Source organism: Diadema antillarum, unplaced genomic scaffold (assembly GCF_040938485.1).
Source record: "Diadema antillarum isolate AM-2024a unplaced genomic scaffold, OU_Dant_1.0 scf00000141, whole genome shotgun sequence".
NCBI classification, from domain to species: domain Eukaryota; kingdom Metazoa; phylum Echinodermata; class Echinoidea; order Diadematoida; family Diadematidae; genus Diadema; species Diadema antillarum.
In genome coordinates, this window is record NW_027271030.1 from 1,764,285 (window position 1) to 1,788,143 (window position 23,859).

Genomic DNA, 23,859 nt, shown 5'->3' on the forward strand with positions numbered 1-23,859 from the left:
ATCCATGCCAAATCAACAAAATTTCAGATACTAATTACTGGTACAATTCTAAAGAAATATTTGTAAGATGGTGACAAATTGTGTATTTATTGTTCATTGTGTCTATCTTGCTGTCATTTTTCCACAGTGTTCAAAGCCAAAACGTGAGGAGAAGCATGGAGTTGTCATGGCCATCGGAGACACAAGCCGGTAAGGGTGAATTCCATGGTAACATTAAAGGGATGGTACAGTATTGATGGAGATAAAAATTGGGCTTTTAACTTTTTGCGAGATACTAACAAAACCCTTACACTGTATGAAATAGTACAGAGCATACCATTTTAATAGGAATTCAAAGTTTATTTGATGAAAATCTGGTTTGGAATGACTGAAACATCAATCCGGTGGGTAGCGATCAACAAGTTTATTTTACGCTTGCTCGGAACATTTTTTTGATTTCTTTGTTTTGCTATCAAAACATAAATAATATTCTCGTCTCGGAGATGTAACAACACGTAGACACATGTATGCCAGACTACCGTGGGCCAGCGACTAAAGACTGGTTTCTGGATATCTCGACCACGGCCCTGTCTTATAAAACTTGTGATAAAAATCAATCAATCACAAATCTCTTGAAAGGTGCAATTAATCACAAGCTGTGATTGATTGACTGCAGTTTCCATCTTAATTTCAATCAAAACTTTTTTTTCTGATGGCTTTGCATTCAATATTAAAGTTGCAATTGATTTGAATAGATCACAACTCTTTATTAGACGGGTCCCTGAAGTGTACACAGCGAAAGAAAGATTACAAACTTGTAGCATGTGTTACATTATGTATTTTCTATTAGTGTAATTTGAGCAGAACATACATCATATTGGTCAAGTATCTTTTTTTTTTTCTATTCCAGTACCAAATCGAATTATCCTAAGATCTCAAATAACTGGGCGGTTCAATTCCTTTTTGTAAATAAACTATAGCCAGTTGCTTTTTTTCCCCATGTGGTGTTTCAGTTGATCTTGTTCTAATGGTGCATGTTTCCATACAATGTGTGCACGACATACATTTTACAAGGTACAACGGCAGGTAGGCAATATAGACGTTAGTGATGTTAACTACAGTTTAAAGCTTCACGTTTCATATTAAAACGCATTTACTGAAATGTTCTGTTCCTCACTCACGGCACAGATCTGTTATTATGTATAGTCGTGCAGGGTTGGATCCAAGAATTTTGTAAAGGGGGGGTGTGACCAATATTTCTGGTGCGACTTTAGGGTTACATTTTCATTTTTGTTTTTATTTCTTTTGTTTTTAACGAAAATAAAGGGGGCATGAGCCGGTTGCGCCCCCTCTGGATCCGACACTGGTCGTGTCACTACGGTAACGGGATGACATTTCCAAACACTTGTTTCAATCGCTTATTCATAGTGGTTCATTGATTACCATGTATCGAATACATCTATATGTATCATATCAATGAATTTCTTCTCTCGTCTTAAATCTTGTTGTTTTCTCATTTCTATTTTGTTTTTATTACTTTATTATTTTTTTTTAAGGTTTCCTGTCGATATCATACTGGAATCCGGGGATTGCGTCCAGTTACCGGAAGAAGTGGCAGCAGGACTAGAGTTAGAGTTGGGAACATGTGATATTCCGATTAACATAGTATACACCAGTGTGAGTGACAACGACATAGTGTACAGCATGAAAATTGTGCCTTAAAGATACTAGTAGGAATACAAAAGGGATGGCCCATGTTTAAAACTGCTAGACTTCTTTATTACTTTGTCGTTTTTGTTGATCTTCTTTTTCCATTTTTCTATTGCATGTGTTATTAAAAACCAAATATTCAACTTTGCCTGGATGGTAAAACTTCTCACCACTGAGTTGATTACACAGAAGAAAATGCCGGAAAACTTGTATTGGGTAAAGGGTAACAAAGGTAGATCCAACAAAAAGACATCCTCAATTTGAAGGATTTGGAGGATCATTTGTTCACAAACACCAAGAAGAATACACAGGGTGAAGTAGTGCACTTGATGAAGATGAAGGTAATTCATAGGTATGAGAAGGAAGATCCAAGTACCATCCTATTCAAGTACAAATACAATTTATCTTCATGTGAAGTCAAGAAGGCAGGGCGAGGAAATCACCTGAAACACCCTGCAGGGCTATGCCAAGAAGCCCGACATGGTTTCCCTGTGTCAGGCTGGAGTAATCCCAAGAGAGAACCAAAGCTTCTACCACAATCTGAAGGCAGGGGACGAAAAGGATGAGCTGTCTCATCCCGACTGCCTTGCAGTCAAAGAGTAGATTTGTGAAACTGTCTGAAAGTTTACCAGGGTAGATGCTAGATACTCTGTCCCAAAGTGCACACACGTAAACACCCCTATACTCAAGCATGTATAAAGAGTATCACCGAGACCTTCTTGTAAAGTAATAATGATCCTCCAAACAGTTCAGTCACTTCGGAGAAAAAATAGAGTTTTTGAGAAGTCAGTATCAAAGATTACTTCTTTCTAGTCCTCAGGGCCCTGAATCATAATACTTGTCATCATTATCAAAATAACAAAGTGCATTAACACATCCCTTTCAGGGCAGTCACATCCAAGGATTTCACTTGTAAAATGTGAAAGACCTATTAAACACTTGTTTGATTTACGAGTATCTTTTCTCGTTGAAGCTTGTTATTCATTATCAAAAGCCATTTTTGACAAAGAGTCCTGAGCTTCACTTACTTTTTGTTTGTTTGTTTCATATATCAAATCACATTCTGGAATAATATCTTGGTTTAGGTTCTACTTTAAAACCCTCTTTAACACTTTCTTGCTATCTTCCAATATTACACCCATCCAACAATTACCAAACCAGCCTTCTGTCATTCCTATAACAATGAATTGTGAGTTCATCCCATTAATAATCAGAATCTTATTGATATTTGTATTATCTTTTAAGAAACATCAGAATTCTGGTGATATCACTTTCAATTGACACAAAAAGGGTCAGATACTATTAAAGATATGGAGCTGCATTTCAAGTGAATTGCTAGAAAATTGAGTTTACATGAATACATTTTGGTATGATTTACATAAAGTTTACTGTCAGGAAGTTAATACATTACTACACAGAGATGAAAAAATTATATTACAAATCAACATATGATAGTGATTATACCCACCAAATCTTAAGTCAATTGGTCAAAAAAAAAAAAAGAGGAAGAAGTTTGATCTACTAGATTCTTCGACAAAATGATTGAATGATCAACCTCTGAATGATTTCTTGATATTTTGCTATATATCCCATGATTTGATTTATTTTTTAAATTAATTTGATATATTTCCCCTGCCGACCTAAATCGTCGCAGATCGTCCGTCGCGACAATCAATCAAAAAGGGAAGCGCACTGCAAGAAGCTAATGGCCGACCACAAGACCTTTGATGATGTGATTTTTACCGACAAGTGTAGCGTACAGCTCCACCCAAATTCACAGTTGTGCTTCCGAAAGAGGGGGCAGGAGAGGAAACTGAAGGGAAGGCCAAAACATCCAGGAAAATTACATGTTTGGGCCAGAATTTCGCAGAGGGGAGCAACGCTAGCCTCATAATCTCAGGCATAATGGACTCCAATTTCTACTGTGAGGAAATTCTTCGCAAGACCCTGATCCCCTTCATAGAGGCGACGTATCCTGATCATCATCGGTTTTAACAGGACAATGATCCTAAACATCGCTCGAAGTTTACGAAGGCGTTCATGAAGGCGAACGGGATCAACTGGTGGGTCAACCCTCCTGAGAGTCCCGACCTCAACCCTATTGAACTCGTGTGGCACCAGCTCAAGTTATGGCTTCAACAAACCGCCAAGCCGCAGACTCTGCCAGAACTCAAGGAAGCAATATACGAGTTTTGGAGAACAAAGATGACTCCAGATCTATGTGGCAGATACATCAACCACTTTATACATGGTATTTAAAGGCTGATGGACGATCTAATCATGTATGTAATGAACATTATCATTGAAGGTTCACGACCACAAGACAAAGGCAACTTACGGAGCAGCTGACGTATTCCTTTCCAAAAGAGGAGAGAGACTGCTGAATGAGTACATAGGCAAACTGAGGGCCCACACACCTGGATATCTCCAGACGTCAGTCAAAAAAGAACCCCTCTTCCTCAGTGTGGGGGGTGGTCCCGTGACTGACTTTGGGACCCAGATGGACAGACCAGGGAAGAAGATGAATTACCAAGGGAGGTTTCTTCCACAGTTTGTTAGGCAGACTGTGGCATTTGCTGTTAGTATCCACAGTCAAAAGCTATGTTTCATATTATCATTGTTGTTGTTTTGGTTTTATTATCATTATTATTATTATTAGCATGATTATTATTATCATTATCATTATTATTATCATTATCATTATTATTATTATTATTATCATTATTCTCTCTCGAGATGATCACGTTGGTGTAACTTCTATACAAGTTAAACTAGCGGAGCAAGGCATCACAGGATTGCAGAAGCAAAATCCCCGCCGTTTGAAGCTAGAAGATTTCTGTGTTATTATCGACAACCTTTACAAGGAAAACGACGAGCTCAGCAGCAGGGACAATCAGCATATACTTTCCAGAGACTACCATCTAGACGTGTCGTCATCGACCATCAGACAGTGCAGGCAAAGCCTTGGCTGGGATCCCTGCCGAGCTAAATCCTCGCAGATCGTCCGTCGCGACAATCGATCAATAAGGGAAGCGCACTGCAAGAAGCTAATGGCCGACCACAAGACCTTTGATGATGTGATATTTACCGACGAGTGTAGCATACAGCTCCACCCAAATTCACAGTTGTGCTTCCGAAAGAGGGGGCAGGAGAGGAAACTGAAGGGAAGGCCAAAACATCCAGGAAAATTACATGTTTGGGCAAGAAGTTTGCGGAGGGGAGCAACGGATATCCTCGTAATCTCAGGCATAATGGACTCCAATTTCTACTGTGAGGACATTCTTTTCAAGACCCTGATCCCCTTTATAGAGGCAACGTATCCCGATCATCATCGGTTTCAAAAGGACAACGATCCTAAACATCGCTCAAAGTTTACAAAGGCGTTCATGAAGGCGAACGGGATCAACTGGTGGGTCACCCCTTCGGAGAGTCCCGACCTCAACCCTATTGAACTCGTGTGGCACCAGCTCAAGTTATGGCTTCAACGAACGGCCAAGCCACAGACTCTGCCAGAACTCAAGGAAGCAATATACGAGTTTTGGAGAATGAAGATGATTCCAGATCTGTGTGGCAGATACAACAAAGTGTACATCAACCAGTTATATGGTATTTAAAGGCTGACGGACAATTTAAAAATGTATGTAATGAACATTATCATTGAAGGTTCACGACCACAAGACAAAGGCAACTTACGGAGCAGCTGACGTATTCCTTTCCAAAAGAGGAGAGAGACTGCTGAATGAGTACATAGGCAAACTGAGGGCCCACACACCTGGATATCTCCAGACGTCAGTCACTCAGGAACTCCTCTTCCTCAGTGAGGGGGGTGGTCCCGTGACCGACTTTGGGACCCAGATGGACAGACTATGGAAGAAGATGAATTACCACGGGAGGTTTCTTCCACAGTTTGTTAGGCAGACTGTGGCATTTGCTGTTAGTATCCACAGTCAAAAGCTATGTTTAATATTATTATTGTTGTTGTTTTGAGTTTTATTATCATTATTATTATTATCATCATGATTATTATTATCATTATCATTATTATCATTATTATTATCATTATAATTATTATTATCATTATTATTATCATTATTCTCTCTCGAGATGATCATGTTGGTGTAACTTCTTTACAAGTTAAACTAGCGGAGCAAGGCATCACAGGATTGCAGAAGGAAAATCCCCGCTGTTCGAAGCTAGAAGATTTCCGTATTATTATTGACAACCTTTACAAGGAAAAACGACAAGCTAAGCAGCAGGGACAATCAGCATATACTTTCCAGAGACTACCATCTAGACGTGTCTTCATCGACCATCAGGCAGTGCAGGCAAAGCCTTGGCTGGGATCCCTGCCGAGCTAAATCCTCGCAGATCGTCCATCGCGACAATCAATCAAAAAGGGAAGCGCACTGCAAGAAGCTAATGGCCGACCACAAGACCTTTGATGATGTGATTTTTACCGACAAGTGTAGCGTACAGCTCCACCCAAACGCACAGTTGTGCTTCCGAAAGAGGGGACAGCAGAGGAAACTGAAGGGAAAGCCAAAACATCCAGGCAAATTACATGTTTGGGTCAGAATTACGCGAAGGGGAGCAACCCATATCCTCGTAATCTCAGGCATAATGGACTCCAATTTCTACTGTGAGGAAATTCTTCGCAAGACCCTGATCCCCTTTATAGAGGCAACGTATCCTGATCATCATCGGTTTCAACAGGACAATGATCCTAAACATTGCTCGAAGTTTACGAAGACGTTCATGAAGGCGAATGGGATGAACTGGTGGGTCACCCCTCCGGAGAATCCCGACCTCAACCCTATTGAACTCGTGTGGCACCAGCTCAAGTTATGGCTTCAACGAACCGCCAAGCCACAGACTCTGCCAGAACTCAAGGAAGCAATATACGAGATTTGGAGAACGAAGATGACTCCAGATCTATGTGGCAGATACATCAATCAGTTACATGGTATTTAAAGGCTGACGGACAATTTAATAATGTATGTAATGAACATTATCATTGAAGGTTCACGACCACAACACAAAGGCAACTTACGGAGCAGCTGACGTATTCCTTTCCAAAAAAGGAGAGAGACTGCTGAATGTGTACATAGGCAAACTGAGGGCCCACACACCTGGATACCTCCCGATGTCAGTCACGGAGGAACCCTTCTTCCTCAGTGAGGGGGGTGGTCCCGTGACTGACTTCTGGACCCAGATGGACAGACTATGGAAGATGATGGGTTACCAAGGGAGGTTCCTTCCACAGTTTGTTAGGCAGACTGTGGCATTTGCTGTTAGTATCTGGAGTAAAAAGCTATGTTTTATATTATTATTGTTGTTGTTTTGATTTATTATTATTAATATTACTTTGCAGAGACTACCATCTAGATGTGTCTTCATCGACCATCAGGCGGTGCAGGCAAAGCCTTGGCTGGTTCCCCTGCCGAGCTAAATCGTCGCAGATCGTCCGTCACGACAATCAATCAAAAAGGGAACCCCACTGCAAGAAGCTAATGGCCGACAACGAAACCTTTGATGATGTGATTTTTACCAACGAGTGTATCGTACAGCTCCACCCAAATTCACAGTTGTGCTTCCAAAAGAGGGGGCAGGAGAGGAAACTGAAGGGAAGGCCAAAACATCCAGGAAAATTACATGTTTGGGCCAGAATTTCACGGAGGGGAGCAACGGATATCCTAACTTGTAATCTCAGGCATAATGGACTCCAATTTCTACTGTGAGAAAATTCTTCGCAAGACCCTGATGCCCTTTATAGAGGCAACGTATCCTGATCATCATCGGTTTCAACAGGACAATGATTCTAAACATTGCTCGAAGTTTACGAAGGCGTTCATGAAGGCGAACGGGATCAACTGGTGGGTCACCCCTCCTGAGAGTCCTGACCTCAACTCTATTGAACTCGTGTGGCACCAGCTCAAGTTATGGCTTCAATGAAACGCCAAGCCGCAGACTCTGCCAGAACCCAAGGAAGCAATATATGAGTTTTGGAGAACGAAGTCGACTCCAGATCTATGTGGCAGATACATCAACCACCTGCGCAGAGTCATACCTGTAGTGATTGAAAAACATGATGTCACCATTGCCAAGCACCTTGGAAGCTGTCTACACAACATTTAGGGCCACAAAAATTTAATTGTTGGGCCATCTAAATGATATTTGATGAATTTTGATGGCCCTAATTGGTCATAAATGAAAAAAAAATTGCATCAAGCCTTGGATATTAAAAGCTATCCCACTGTAGAATCCCACTACTGCTGGAATTCTTCAAGTTGAGAATACCTGGCATCCAACTTGAACATAACGACAATGCACAGACTGTACTGTGACAACTGCCAAGAAGAGAAGAGGAAGCCATACTTCATCCTCTGTGCACCAACAGGAAATTTGTCGGTCACACAACCTCCACTTCCATCAACCAAAAAAAGACCTGTGCAAGGAGTGTGCTGCTTTGATAATCTCAGCAGTGAAGAAAAGTTGAAGCATACTGAGGAGCAGCACAAACACCTTGAGATGAAAGGGAGAGCTAGACAGGAGAGAAGGGACAGAGGGGAGAAGCTGAAAAGATCCTGCTTTCAGGTCATTTACATTTGACCTACAGCAAACCCTATTCTGCCATCATGGCACCCACCATCTAGAACACCCTACCCATCTTTGTCCGTACAGCACCAACTCAATAGACATTCAAGACAAGACTCTCATTACTTTTGTCATTCAGCGCAATATTTTTATATTATTTGTATTGTATTACATATGTATTTTGCATCTGTTCTGTAATCATTTGAATAATTATTGTAGGGTGCATACAGACTTGACTGCATCATGCAATATTTAAGCTGAACATATTATTTTTTCCCCATTTTTTTATCATCATCATCATTACAACTATTGTTATTATCATATCATCATTATTCATTGCAAGACGAAGCTATCACATCACAATGTCATCATATTTAAGCAAAGCACTTAGGATGCAACAAACATTCTTTGGTACAAAAATGAGGGGGAATGATGACGCGTCATCAGAGGGCGAAGTAGTGCACTGGATGAAAATGAACTTAAGGTAACTGGGAATTGGCTTGAGTCATTCAGTGACTCAAGCATTAGATCAATATTGATTGTAAATCTGTACCATAAAGATACCTTATTATGCCTAAAATCAGGCCTAAGATCAAGCATAATTTTTTTTTGAATTGAGCATAACTTTGTGCCTGTTTGAATTCAAGCATAAGGTATCTGAAGCCCTTTATAATTCCCACATATTTTCACATTCTCATCATGATTTTATAATCACTATAATGATTTATTAATTTATTTTATCATTTAATGTTTTTTTTCTACTTCTTTGTCATAGTAAAATGGGAAAATGTCCAGAGAGTGAGGGATGCGGAGGTCCTGGACATCATTCTCAGCAATGCCCACTGAACCGGCGTTGCCAGGAAAATGACCCTTGCAGAATTCGCTGCCCACAAGCACGTCAATGGCAAGTGCCTTATCAAGGTATAATTACAGTTCTCTTCACAATTACAGTTTCAAAATAAAAGAGAGTGGTAGAAATTAGCCATCTCCATGAGAAGAGCTGCCTCTAGGTGCGATATCCCAGCCACGACTTTGCGGGATCAGGTAAATAGATGGACAAAATCAAGCATGATTCCCAGGAGGGGAACAGTGTTGACTCAAACAGGATGGAAGAGCCTTGGTTGAGCATATCGAGAAGCCTGCATTTTATGGTTACGGACTGACCATACCTCAGGTGAAATTTATTTGCTTTTACCTTGCTGTGGAAAGTTTTATTTGTGAATTTTATTAGTTAAAAACGTTTAGATTAAATACAATGTCAGAGTATAAACTGTATTCATGGAAAGCTTATTATGTATTTTTTAATATTTTCTTTTCACCCAAGTAGATACTTCACCTGGCCACAGACATGGCAGATGAGCTTGGCAGACAGCCAATAAAGCTCAAAGGACCACTGTTCATGAAAACATGGTTCAGGCTATTCACCAGAAGATGGCCAAACATCAAATATCTCTCACACACACACACACACACACACACACACACACACACACACACACACACACACACACACACACACACACACACACACACAAATAATGCCTCTGGCAGGCACCCTTTGGACAGAGGCATAAAAAGGATGAAAATAATCTAGCCTAGCATTGTATCTTTCATCCTATTTCAAGTGAAGCTGCAACATCGCCTAGCAATTAAGTATGAGAAGGGCTTTATGTTGATTGCACAGCACAGTGGGATGCATCCCTTCTCATTCTACATTGGGTGACTTGATGCCTTTCTGACTCAAAATTAAAGTATGTAAAATAGTTATTGCCTCTTTTATCATTCATTAATAACTCATTAATCAACATAAATTAGAATAGATACATGTTTGAAGTGGCTTCATGTCCAGGAGGCAACAAGAAGCATGACATGTGTAACTCAGTTCTGGCCAAAATTAACTTAACACCCTTATCTTTCTCAACCGCTGATATGCCTACATTGCTGTTGTCACAAAAATAAGTTTGCTTGTACAAGACAGACAGAGAAATTCTTAGATTGCAAAGCTTGAAGTCTTCAGAAAAATCAGAGGTATGTTCAGTGTTTAAACAGTTTAAGTAAACATATTAAGTTTCTTTTGGTGTTTCTTTAATATACTGTGAATAGACATCAATATGTCTCTCCATGTAACTTTATTATTTCTTTAGAGAGAAAATCATACATCAGAAAAGTAACAGATCAAACCATTTTCAGTAAGTTTATTTGTTCAATTTCTTTTCTTAAAGAAAAACAATAGCAAATACACATTTGTGTTTGTAACCACTGGTGACATTGAGCTCACTTACCTGAGCATTTTGAAGCATGTGAAGTTGTTGGACAAGGGCATGGTTGATGGTCTTCATTCTAGACCGACGTATTTCCTCCATGGCTTCAAAGCCAGGTGGGACGTGGCGATGAATGTACACTATCAGGTGGCACAATGCCTGTCTTAGACGCTCTGCAAATTCGTGAAGAACAGAAGGCATGCTGAGCACAGACAGAAACTTGCTTTCACACACAAATGTTGACTGATATCAACTTTACATTAATGTGGAATGATTAAAGAAAAAAAAAGAAACAGATAAGTAAACCACCAGTTACATTGGTGACTTATTATTTAGTCATTGCTTTTGTCAAGAAAGCTTGAAAATGAATCAATTATCATCAAACTGAATGTCCTGTTTTACAGCTTACATCAAATTCTGAACACCCTGAAACATTGAGTTCCCGTGTAACTCATTAAGCTTACATACAGACACAGCACAGAACTACACACTGATTTGAATACATTTCATCTGAACAATTCATGTATGTCCTGTTTGAAAGGGAGAGGGTAGATATTTAGATATTTCCTCGTACTTTCAGAGCAACATGCATGAGCAGTCCTAAAAAAACACAAAACAAACCCAAAACAAACAAAGACTGGTGGTATATTTTCTTTGATAAGTCATAAAACAAAAAAGAAAAATGATTTGAACACAACTGAGCAAATGTTCTGGCTACTCAACACCTCACATTACTTGACTGTCTTTCACTGAGAGCAAAGTGTGGATGGGGATGGGTGGGGGGGGGGGGGGGGGGGGGGGAGACTGTGTCAAATAGTGAACAGCAAACAATCTACCAACTACTAGTATCCTGTGTGTAGCACCTTGTAATGCTCTCGTTGCTATTACAATAACTGCTAGGATCAAACCTAGCATCTTGCTAGGATCAAACCAATGCAAGCTGGAACAAATCTAAATCTAAATCCAACTCTTTACAGTCATCATCACAAATCTAACCTTTTGAAGTCATCATCACAAATCTAACTTTTCAAGTCATCATCACCAATCAAACTTTTAAAGCCATCTTCACCTGTCCTGAGGGTACACAGACCATACTTTAGCAAGTTTTCCGCCAGCTTCTCCGTCACCATCTCAATGATTGATGCAGGCAGGAGGTGGGCGGGGCCACCATTATGCTCCTCAAACAGTGTGAGGAAGCAGTCTGCAAGACTTTCCTCCAGTCCGGTGCGATCTCTGTACAGTTTGTGAAAAAATGGTAAAATGTTAATTCCAGACAACTACTTAGTCCAATTGTCCTAACCAGATGCTAATTTCTCTTTCTCTCTATCAATTTTTTTTCTTATCTTCAAGCATGCCCACAAAATGAAATTGATGTTTGTATTGCTTTATTAGGTAAAACAACTTCAGCAACAGAGCAAACACTCAACACAAACAACCACTTTTGAAATAATATTTCAATATATATCAACAGCAATTTCATTAACCATTGCTTGTCTGGATATGTCATTCCTTTTCATCTGCTTAAGAGGGCAACTTTATCACTTTCAAATTATTGGTTCTACAATTACATCGATACAACTAATGTAGACGTGTATGCTACTAGATTTTAAGCCACACTATCACAAAGACTGACAGATCGAATATCTGGCACATATTCTTTTTTTATTATATGTGGCCAAATGTCTGTTTCTCTTTAATTCAAGCTTACGCAAGAGGGCAGGGCCATTCTTGAATTCAACATCCTCCTACCTGAACTCCCTGAAGATGTCATGCTCTGACTGGAGGCAAGTAAGCATGCTGAACATCAGATCAACAATGTGATTGATGGACTGCAGAGGGGGTGTACCCACATAATGGATCAGCCTAGCCAAGGTCTTCAGTGACGCCTGTTAACAAAGAAAAAGACAAGCAAGACTTCAAAATAGACCTGAGTCACATGTTCATCAATGCATTTATTCGATCACAGATTGTGTACAGTAGGCAACCTCTGCATCAGAGCAGATTAGCATTACAACTATCGTTACATTTATTTAGTGTTATGTTATGTACGGAAAAAGGAATGAAAAATAAATGAATTGAAATAAATTGAATGGAATGGAATGGCATGGAATTGAATTGAATTCCTACTGTTATAATTATCATCACTGTAATCATCCTCATCATTCAACATCAATACATATCACCATCAGCTTTATCAGTTTTCAGTATGCTGATACAATACAAAACACAATAAAGAAGAATTGGGCAGCAAATATGTCTGTAAGCATAAAGATGGAACAGACTATAAGCCCTGGAGGCATTGTGTACTAAAGTGGCTCCACACAGCATATATAGAAACACCTGACCTGTTTAATCTCCAGCTGACCATCCTCCAGTTGCCATGCCAATGTGGTCCACAGGAGCAGCATGCTGTGTGACAAAAAGGACTGGGCATCTGCTGCCATTTCGCTCAGAACATCACTGGAAGACAACATCAAAACCGAGTTTCCATTGAATCAGAGTATGACTAAGTGCATTGCATTCCTTTTAGGTTTTTTGGTCTATTTGTTTATCTATTTATTTTTTAAATGCAGTATCCAATATGTAAAATGGGTGCAAAACCAAATATAAATTTTGGTAGAAAGTTTGGTTGGGTCTGCGAGAAGCATTAACCCGTTGAGGACGGATTGATTTTGCTACAACACGCATTTCCCATAGACACTTGCCAGAGTATACTCGGGACTCGTCCTCAACAGGTTAAGAGATCCACTAGGCAAGACCAGAAATCAGCCAGTTCCTTTGACACAAAGATGTAGGGAACATGTGACTATGCCTCCACCCCTATTTCAGAAAGTATAGACTAAACCCAACTTGAGCCCAATATGCTGTGATTGACAGTCCAAGCCCTAACAAATTAGATCATTTACATTCCTCCTGAAATAAACAAAAACAAAACAAAAACATAACAAAAACAAAAAATCTAAAAATGCATATTCAAACTGTCAGGTATTGCTGGCAAGACAAGTTCAATATTCTAGTGTCATCAAACACAAGGGAAGGGGATTACGTAAATCTGTATAGAAGCATTAGTGTTTATCGAACAATTACTTGTATATGCCACGTATCTAACGAGTCTGAATTTTCTTGAATCGGGACTTCCAGACAATTTCAAGAGTGGTAACTTTCATGATTGTGGAGTACAGTACTGAAAGAAGAAATGTATGCATGCACATCGCTTTCAGGTCAGAATCAGAGTTAATATTTTGCTTGTTTTTAAATTTGCTAATAGCATCCGATTCGCCAAATTTGCAAACATGAAAACCTCGCAAAATAGTTTGGCGTATACAGTGCCACAGTAGATATGACTACTCTTAAGCCTATAGATTTAGATTAACATAGAAGGGCATTGCAAGTTCTCCTTCCAGGCTTATCTGAACACATGAAACACACTCCTATGTGCCGAGAGCACTGTCTTACCAGATGGCAACCTGTAGGAGAAAGCAATTACTGACGTGGCAGACTTCTATGCACTTTGGATGGGAGCTGATGATTTTGAATTCTTGATGTTCCTGCAAATTTAAGCAATAAGGGCGAAGTGTATTGAATGCAGACAAACTATTGAAAATTTGAATAAAATTGGAAAACATGCCAGAATGCTGTAGTGTCTGGCATTGTTGAAAGTGAGCAATTGCAATATCAGAAGTTATGTCACCTGTATGTACATATTAAGCATTGCCCTTTAAAATCCACAAAAGGTTTGCCAAACTGCAGGTACTGTAAAACATGATATATTCGCGGCATGAAATTTTCGCGAATTGGAGCCGACAGCCCTTTTCGTGGCATGAAATTTTCGCGAATTGCCACTGGTGTTCAATGCATGCAGTGTAGACAAAAACTTTCGCGTGCATTTTAATTTCGCGAATTTTGGCGCTCGCGAAATTCGCGAAATTAAAATGCACGCGAAAATTTCTCGTTTTACATTATCTGTTATCATTAGCATGGCATGGTGCAAAAGCAGATATAACATTGCACCCTCCCCCAAAGAAAAAAAAAAAAATAGGGGGGAAAACAAAAGGAAATCTTTTAAAAGAAAATCATGATTTTCCCCGAACGGGAGATAATACAGTATGGTGTCCTTTAAATTGCTCATTCTACTACACAGAATAATGATAACATCGGCTGCACTGCAAGAAAATGCATCATGTACATTCTTAACCCGTTGAGGACGGTTTAATCTTGCTACGACACACATTTTCCATAGACCCTTGCCCAAGTATCCTTGGGATTAGTCTTCAACAGGTTAACACTTCACTTCAACTACCATTTGAAAGAAGGGCTAAACTTCTACAAGGCAAACTAAATACCACTTATCAGAAGATATTTCTTTACTCTCTTTGTAGACTTCATCCCTTTATTTCTTTTTTCTCTGGCTGTCTAAGAATGAGAATGGTAACTAACGAAACAACTATAATAGATGTTGCTTGACTTTCAGCATAGGGTGACTCCTGGGATAGCTTTAAGCCTAGTTCCTTCCTTCTAACTTGGTGTTCACAATGTCACAAAACAAGTGTGCAATCTTGCTTTATCAAGAGTAAAGTTAACAAACAGAGGACATCTATATTAGACTCTCTTCATTCATGAAACTCATCATCTCATTGATGTGTATTGCATGAAACATAATACAGTCACAGGCAGTAGGCATATCATAATAGAGAGTACTTTGTCACGGATATTTCAAATAAACTATGAAATCATTTCTTAGCACAACAATTGGCAGGTACATGTATACTAAGTTATTCATTCATGCAAAACTTCCGACAAAGACATCATACCTCCTCATTAGCTATCCGGCCGACATTGATCGCAAAGTGCTTCACTTGTATCTCTGGTTCCTTGACCTCATCATCATCATCGGTGAAGCTCCCATGGTTTATCTGCATCAGTTCTGATTGAAATATTCACATATTCAAAAATAAATATTCTTTAAGTCACAATATGTTAGGACTTTGATGAAAACACCATTCATAGGCTCATCTGGTCTTGCATGGTTTGGATTCAAATGATTCAAATCTGATTTTACTCCTAACACAAATAAAACATCTTGAATTCTTCTTTCTGTTCTGACTTTTTTTTTCCAGGAATCTAAAACATCTGCAAATATAACTAAATATCAAAATTATGTATTCTATAATGAGCTTCATTACTTACGACAGATTTACAGTGCTTTCTCATTCCCAACTTTCCAAGCCTACTACTGAATCATGGGTAACTTTGGAACACAAAGATCTACCAATTTCACTCTCATGAACTATTACTTGATCTGTTTAATGACACTTCACCTGAAGTCAGGTACACTGTAGAGTGTACGTCACAAAATCATGTACATTTGATAACTCTGAGCAGAAGCAGGTCACAACATATACAGATTATAAATGTCGCTATGGCGACTGATGCCTCCGCCATAATGCATGATTCTCCCAATAGGTGTATAGCACAATGTCTTCACAATGTGTGATGACAGTTTCACATAACTGGCAAAATATTGAAATGACAGGTTTGTCCGAAATATCTTGAATGTTCACTTTCCTTGAACTAGGTTTGCTATAATTATCTAAGAAAGAGTTCAGGTACATGTATTTGGGGAATTGAATATTTTTACTTAACTTCTGACTGACCCTTTTTCAAGTTTATGCATTGAGTAATTTTAAAGGTATGAAGAAAGAGTGTAATAACAGTGTATTTTTTTTTGTATTTAAACCTTGCCTTGACCCTTAACCTTTGACCTTTGACCTTCTGGCAGGAAATTTCCAAGAGAATCTCCATTAGGTAATACATGTTGTGTACATATTGTATATTGAATTTTAGAAATAATAATGCAAGCATTGCATATATATACTAGTATATGAGGGAAATAGTAAAATATTGAGGAGTTGACCTTGACCTTTGACCCCGACTATTGACCCACGACCCCTAAATTCCCTAGATAATCCCTGCCAGTCAGTACATGCATATGTACCAAGTTCCATGAAGATACATTGAACCATTTGCGAGAAAAGTGAAATTGTAACATTTTCACCTAACCTTGACCTTTTGACCTTTGAAATTATGACATGAAACTCTCTCTGGAGAATCTTTATGCAGTAGTACATGTCTACACTAAGTTTCAAGAAAATACCTTTGGGCATGGCATGGATATGGGGGAAATAACAACATTTTTAGCATTTGACCTTGACCTTTTGACCTTTGACCTCTTGCCAATGTCACTAAAATCTACTCAACTAATTGCCCCATCATACATCATCCTTAGACCAAGTTTGAGGAAAGCTGCTCCATCCAGTTTTGAGTTAGCACATAAACAGATAAATTTTAGGATTTGACCTTGATCTCTGACCTTTGACCTCTGTCTGATTTCACTCAAAAATCTATCAAATAATTGTCCCACCATACATTATCCTCGGGCAAAGTTTGGTGAAATTTGCTTGATCCAGTCTTCAGTTATCGCGTAAAAATATACAATTTCATGATTTGACCTTGACCTTTGACCTTTGGCCAATTTCACCCAAAATCTAATTAAGTAATTGCCCCATCATACTTTATACTTGGACCAAGTTTGGTAAAATTCCAGTCAATATTACTCAAGTTATCGCGTAAACGAATGCGGACGGACGTACGTACGGACGTATGGATGCTACAGACGCACGTACAGACGTACGTGTACGGACGGACAACCCGAAAACATAATGCCTCCGGCACCACTTCGTGGCGGAGGCATAAAAATGGAGATTGTTAATGAATGAGTGTTCCTACCACAATAAAAAACCTTGAAAAATGTTAGTTTTACATTAATGACCTCTTGAACATTTTACAGAGGGTTTCTAACTTCAAATGTATTCTCCGCTAATAAAGTTAAAATACCCAAAACAGAAAAATTTGTAGGCCGCAATTGATAGGATAAAGACGTGCAATCTCAGAATGACAAAATACTTCTTTTAAGATGATTTGTACAACATCTACAAGATGGCAGATTTCAAATCCACCCCTTTTGCATTTCAACCAATCTAAGACCAATCCCATAAATACCTCACTATTGTCTACGAAGAAAAAAAATGCAATAACAATATCAAACTCTTCTGCAGCACATCAAGGTTTTTTTTTCTTAAAATGCATTATTAAATCTATCCAGCCTTGGCTTACCAGCCAGAAGATGAACAAGCTCATTGATGATGCGATGGAAGCTGTTGGCCTCCTTGAACTTGATGAGTTGGAGCAGAGAGAGGACAATTTTGGAGGCTTGTTCGTGGATAAGTCGACAGCCATGTTCAGCCAGCAGCTGAAAAAGGTGACTCAGAAGCCATTTATTCAAGGCTGAAAAAACAAACAAACAAACAACATAAAACTTTGATACAGATAGTGATATTTTACCATTTGAGAACAGTTTCCCATTTACACAGTGATATAATTTCTATTGATTTCTATCAACACATTTTGACGGATTTGCAATTGATCATATTTAGAAGCCCTCCTGGCAGTGAGGAGCTATGCTTTTATGCATCCCTTGTTTTGATGTCTTCCAGAATATGGAAAATTTGAATCCCCTTCTGGCTTAAATTGCTTGGGCCACTGGTCTTGAAGTTCAAAATGAGCATCGTAACGGCACATTTAAATGCTTGCTTTTAATGCAAAAGTCTAATACACAACATCTGAGACACTTCATGCATATAGGATAATTGACTGACCATTAAAAAGTTGTCATATGTCTCTATATATTTGTCAGAATTGATCAGATTTTTCTATCATATGTAATGTTGCATTTCTACCAAAGTTTATACTTAAATCTTTTCTGCTCTCACACAAAATGGAGGTGTGGTATCTCATTAGGAACAAACATGCTTTTACAGACTGTAGGGTCTTACGAGACCTGGGCCCCGTTGCTAGAAACTTTGCGTTTAAACGCAACTTGCAACTGATCGTCACTGGCCAATCAAAATCATTGTTGCATGCATGTCTTCTTAATAGGGCAGACCCTGAGCCAATCAGAATGGTTGTTTCAAAATTAGCAATTATTTGCAATTGATTGCAACTTTCTTGCAATGGGGCCCAGGATGGCTTACATGCATCATATTTCCCTCATTGATTTACACAAAATACACTGTAATTTCCTGATATAATTTCCAATCAGAAACTGCACAGTGATCAAGAACGAACTATGAACAAAGTCCAGGGCAGAAACGACCTGCAGGTGTTTGTATTCTATAACCTTTACAAGGTGAATTATGTCAATAGCACTCTGCAATTTATTTGCTTACACATACAATAACGAACAGGACATATTCACACTTAATTTTTTTTTTCCTGTTCTGTACCAACATCTGAAAGGGAGCAGTTGTTTGTTGAATGACATCTAAAGGAAGTTGTACACACAGCTAACAGTTTATGACTCACTTTCCGTGACAAAGAAGTCAGAATGGGGTCCTCTGTCCGAATCCCTGCTGCCAGAGCTCTGGGCGCCCTGTGAGTCATGAGGTGGGTCGGAACCGACAAAGATCTCCGGCTTCCCGTTGACATAGTACTGGATGAAGTTGAGCGCTGCGACACACTGCTGACTCCCAGAACTGACAGACTCACCGGACAATTCATTGCACACTAAATATAGTAAGAGGAAACAAAATGCAGTCACTGTGTCACATTACGATAAATGCAGCAATTCCTTTGCCCAACCCTGATGATCTAAAAGTCTGGTAGCAAAAGGCAACGAACATAATATGACCAACAGAGTACTACAGCTTACAAGTAAATACATCCAAAGAGATAAATCTTGACCTTCCCTTTCCATTTTTCTTTCTTTTTTTTTTTTTTTTGGGGGGGGGGGGGGGGGGGGGGGAGGGACCAATCTGATATCACCTGAACAATATTTTATCCCACCTAATTCAAACTGCTCGAATATACGCTTTATTTAATCTTCAAGACTTGTTGCCCAGATTTTTTTTAAAAAAATGCATTTCTGGAACATGAAATCTTTAATAACAAAGAATTACAGTGAAATTAAGAACTAGAAATGTCGCTATGGCGACTGGTATGCCTCCGCCATAATGCATGGTTCTCTTAATAGGTCTATAGTACATGTGGACAACGTATGATTACATTTTCACAAAATTGGCAAAATATTAAAATGACAAGTTTGTCACAAATGTGTTGAATGTTCACCTTCCTTGACCTAGGTTGAATTGGATGGATAGGAGAGCATGTATTTGGAGATTTAAGAACTTTAACTTGACTTTGATCCACTCATGAGTTTATGCACTGAGTAATTTTTAAGGTATGGAGAAAAAGTGTAATTTCTGTATTGAATAGTAAATTGTTGCCATTTTCATCTGGCCTTTGACCCTAGAAATCATAATAAGATAATCACCGTCAGGCAGAACAAGCAAAAATATGTAGTAAGTTTCAAAATAACTTGAACCATTTCCTAGATAACACAACTTCACCCCCTAACACACATACATGCCAAGTTTCATTAGGACGGACGGACGGACAACCCGAAAGCATAATGCCTCCGGCACCACTTCCTGGCGGAGGCATAAACAATGCATGGTTTTTGTAAAAGAAAAGGCAATACATCACAGAAAACTTAATTTTGAATCAACAGTAGCTGATTTTCCAATTTGATTTGTTGACACTGTTTGCAAAAACATCCCACACAATATTGGGCTTCAGTCACAGTGGACAGGGAATATTGACAAACAGGGATAATTTGTGACCCACTACAACAAAAGGATCCTAAAGTCGCTGACGGCTGAGCCGAGAAAATCGAGTTTGAAGTCAGACAATCAAAATCGGTCAAAACGATCAGATTTCTGTTTTTGGCATAATTTTGTAGTCTAATGTAGCGTCTAACATCTGCCGAAATTTCGAATCTAAATGATGGAAGGAAAGGCAAGAAAATAGCATTTTTCTGGGCCATGATTTTTCTGACTTTCAACGGAACAGAAACGTGTCCGAAGATTTGGATTTCGCGCCGCAGCTAGACCCCGCCCCTAGCAATGAGGAAGTGATCTTATTGGTCAGTGCGTGGCATCCTAGTTACTGATTGGTCGTGCTAGACCGCTGGTGCTAAGCTTGAATGAACATCGTGGAGGTTGCTAGGAGCATACCTTCTATTGTTAAGCGGGGAAAACTGTCTTGCCTCCCCTTGATCATGGTAGCATGGGAAGGAAAACTTCGAAGGCAGTTTTCTCGAAACGCTGATTCCTAAACCACTCGACATGCGCTAACAAAATCATGGATATCTCTGCAATCGAGTATTTTTATGAGTCGTGTAATATATGAAATTGAAGTGGAAAAGGAAGGAAATAATGTCATGCCAGTTTCAGAAAACTGTCCTCCCACGACTTACGGATCCTTTTGTTGTAGCGGGTCACATTTGTATAATTGCAGAATACATGATACTTTGAAATTTGTGATTTTCATTTTTTTTTAATTTCATGCACATTAAAGGACAAGTTCACCTTCATAAACATAAGGATTGAGAGAATGTAGCAATATTAGTAGAACACATCATTGAAAGTTTGAGGAAAATCAGACAATCCGTTCAAAAGTTATGAATTTTTGAAGTTTTTGTGCAGTAACCGCTGGATGAGAAGACTACTGCAGTGTGTAAATAACTTAGATGTCACATGCGTACAACAATATAAGGAAAATATAAAGAGAATTTCACAAAATTTCATCTTTTGAAAAAAGTACACATTCCCCCGACTCGTTACCGACAAATGTTATGGGTAATATTATTCCCCCTGCCTTTAGAAAGAGGCAAGTCAAGCACTCTTTTATTATGCGAAAAAAGTGAAAATATGTTGAATTTTCTTTAAATTTTCTTTATACTGTTGTACGCATATGACTCACAAGCTGTAGTAGTCTCCTCATCCAGCTTTTCCAACACAAAAATTTTAAAAATTCATAACTTTTGCATCGATTGTCCAATTTTCCTCAAACTTTCACTGATGTGTTCTACTAATATTGTTGCATTCTCTCAATCCTTATGTTTATGAAGGTGAACTTGTCCTTTAAATCAATCTTGAAGTACTTACAGATTTTCTCACTGATCAAACTTAAACCATAATCTTACATATTTAGAGGTACTAACATAAAATATGCATTTGAAACAGGGACCAATCTCATATTTAAAAAAAAAAAATGTTTTTCTACAATCCTTCTCACAGAAGGTAAAGATGACTTTATCATTTGCCCAATGCAATCTAATCATTAAAAAATTGTGTCCTTTAATAGCATGGATTTCAATCTGCAGTTTAACAATCTTGCAGGGATAATTTCTCATGACCACTGAAACTGTCAATGGTGGTGTGCTTTATAAAATGATCTATTCATATTGGTTCCAGCAGACATTCAGAATTTAAAAGTGCCCTTTTAGGAATGTTTATCATGAAGTGGAAGAGTGGTGCAAGACGACAGAAAGCTCACCATCATCAATGTTTGACAAAAAGTCTGCTGTCAGCCGGCATATTGTTTTCCTGTAAATCTTGACCAACAAGTACTCTTGCTGGGAAGACGATCTGCAGAAGGTAATCAAACAAAAAAGAGACAGAGAGAGAGAAAAACAATTTGTAAGAGATACATAGGGAATACATGTCATAATCGGCTTGCGTGTACTTTACAACTAGGTCAAGTTTGGATGGATTCCAAAATTGTTAAAGGGCTGCGTACTCTTTTCCCCCCATTTTTTTACTGGTCTATTCCTGAAAAAAAAAAAAAAAAACGTTACTGGTCCAACAGTGATTTTTACTTGTCTGGACCGTCTGACCAGTGCCAGCCTGCAGCGCTGGATTACAGAATGCTGATGAAAAAAGTTTGGTAAATTAAGCGCAGCACCTAGGCACATTAAGAGTCTAACAAACAGGCACTGTATGATTCATTCAATGTGTAACCAAAACATCAACTGTGCAACCCAACTACTGGTATACAGTGTGTTCCAAAAACAAATAATAATTTGATTTTTGCATTGGTAACTTCCATTATGATCAAACTGTCTGAATGCTATTTCAGAGTCTAAAAATATAACATCTTAGCCATATTTTGCAGAAAACCCCATTCAATTTGGTAAAGTGGTCACAGAGAAATATTGTTTCATGTAAATCGAGTCATGGGTCTGATACTTCGAAGTTTAGTGCCTGGATGCAGTTGGAACTGCAGATTAAATTGTAAACACATTGGACAGTATTTGGAGGGAGGGATTCATGACATGCTTAACAAAAATCCTCATTTCTCTTTGACCACTGAAGCAAATAAGATGGGGTTTTCTGAACAATGTGGGTAATAAGTTATAGTTTCTTATCCTGAAATTGTATCTGGACTGATTCACTATTTTTTAAGTTATCATTGTAGAGGGTCCCATTGTAATTTTTTTTTTTTTTTTTGACATGCAGTACAGCAAAATCCTCACATCTGCATGCTGCTTAGCTGCTCGTTGGCTTCCTTCAGGTCTCTCATCAACACATGATGAGCAGCGCCCTCATGCTGCAATGAATCAGCAGCCATGTTTGATGTCATCAATGCCTCCTCCGAGTCCAAGAACCTATCTGATGGAAACCAAGATCAAGAGGTACTTTGCTGAATCAGGCATAAGATATCTTTTATCCAACTGGCACATGAATGTGGAGACTGACAGTGTGTACACACTGCATGATAGTGATTACTGACTATAGCATATCTACATGAATAGAACCATTCCCAAGTCTCACAGCAGAACATTCAATGGAGTGGTAAATTAGTGATTTAACACACAAGCATAAGATAACTAACTGGCAACTGTCACTGAGCTGAGTAATAGACACCAGAAATTGTGTATTTTGTGGGATACACAAAGTTTGCCATGGACATCGTCTAAGTCATCATACCAGTCAAAGTGGCAATCCCACTTTATAAAGTTTTATTTATGACTGATCATGCTGATCAAATAGATACTATAGTGTAGGTCTAGTACCAGGTATTTCAAAACGACTTGTTCTCACATGTAGCTCCACACTCCACACTTGAAAACAAGCTATTCCCAATTCTTGTTCAGTCATATCACGTTCAACTTCATGCTTAGCCCAACCAGACGCTGTTACTACGCATCTACGTACAGCGACTGGGCTGTGTATAGTTACTTCATGCTATGTGCCTTGTAATTGGGCTTGGAAAACCATTTGCTCATCGGCGAGGACTGTGCCCCACACTACAGACTACAGTCATGTCAGACTGTGCTGTGTGGACTGTGGTTACATACACCTACAAGGAATACATCTCTCTGAAGAGTACAACTGAGCAAAAAAGCGTCCTGGGG

The 23,859-nt window shown here is 38.9% G+C and overlaps 1 protein-coding gene across 1 annotated transcript in view; it reads right to left on the reverse strand.

Annotated features, from left to right (window-relative positions):
- The window catches only part of LOC139721277 (serine/threonine-protein kinase atr-like), a 31,280-nt gene extending 8,171 nt beyond the window's left edge, over window positions 1–23,109 (reverse strand). Inside the window, exons 1-10 of the mRNA XM_071632599.1 lie at window positions 22,978–23,109; window positions 21,999–22,090; window positions 18,966–19,166; window positions 17,718–17,888; window positions 15,356–15,468; window positions 14,001–14,092; window positions 12,890–13,004; window positions 12,294–12,430; window positions 11,614–11,777; window positions 10,566–10,717 (exon numbers count right to left, since the gene is read on the reverse strand). Of these exons, the coding sequence (XP_071488700.1) occupies window positions 10,566–10,717; window positions 11,614–11,777; window positions 12,294–12,430; window positions 12,890–13,004; window positions 14,001–14,092; window positions 15,356–15,468; window positions 17,718–17,888; window positions 18,966–19,166; window positions 21,999–22,090; window positions 22,978–23,084 (1,344 nt within the window). The 5' untranslated portion in view covers window positions 23,085–23,109. The remainder of the gene's footprint in view (window positions 1–10,565; window positions 10,718–11,613; window positions 11,778–12,293; window positions 12,431–12,889; window positions 13,005–14,000; window positions 14,093–15,355; window positions 15,469–17,717; window positions 17,889–18,965; window positions 19,167–21,998; window positions 22,091–22,977) is intronic.
- Between the last annotated feature and the right edge of the window lie 750 nt (window positions 23,110–23,859).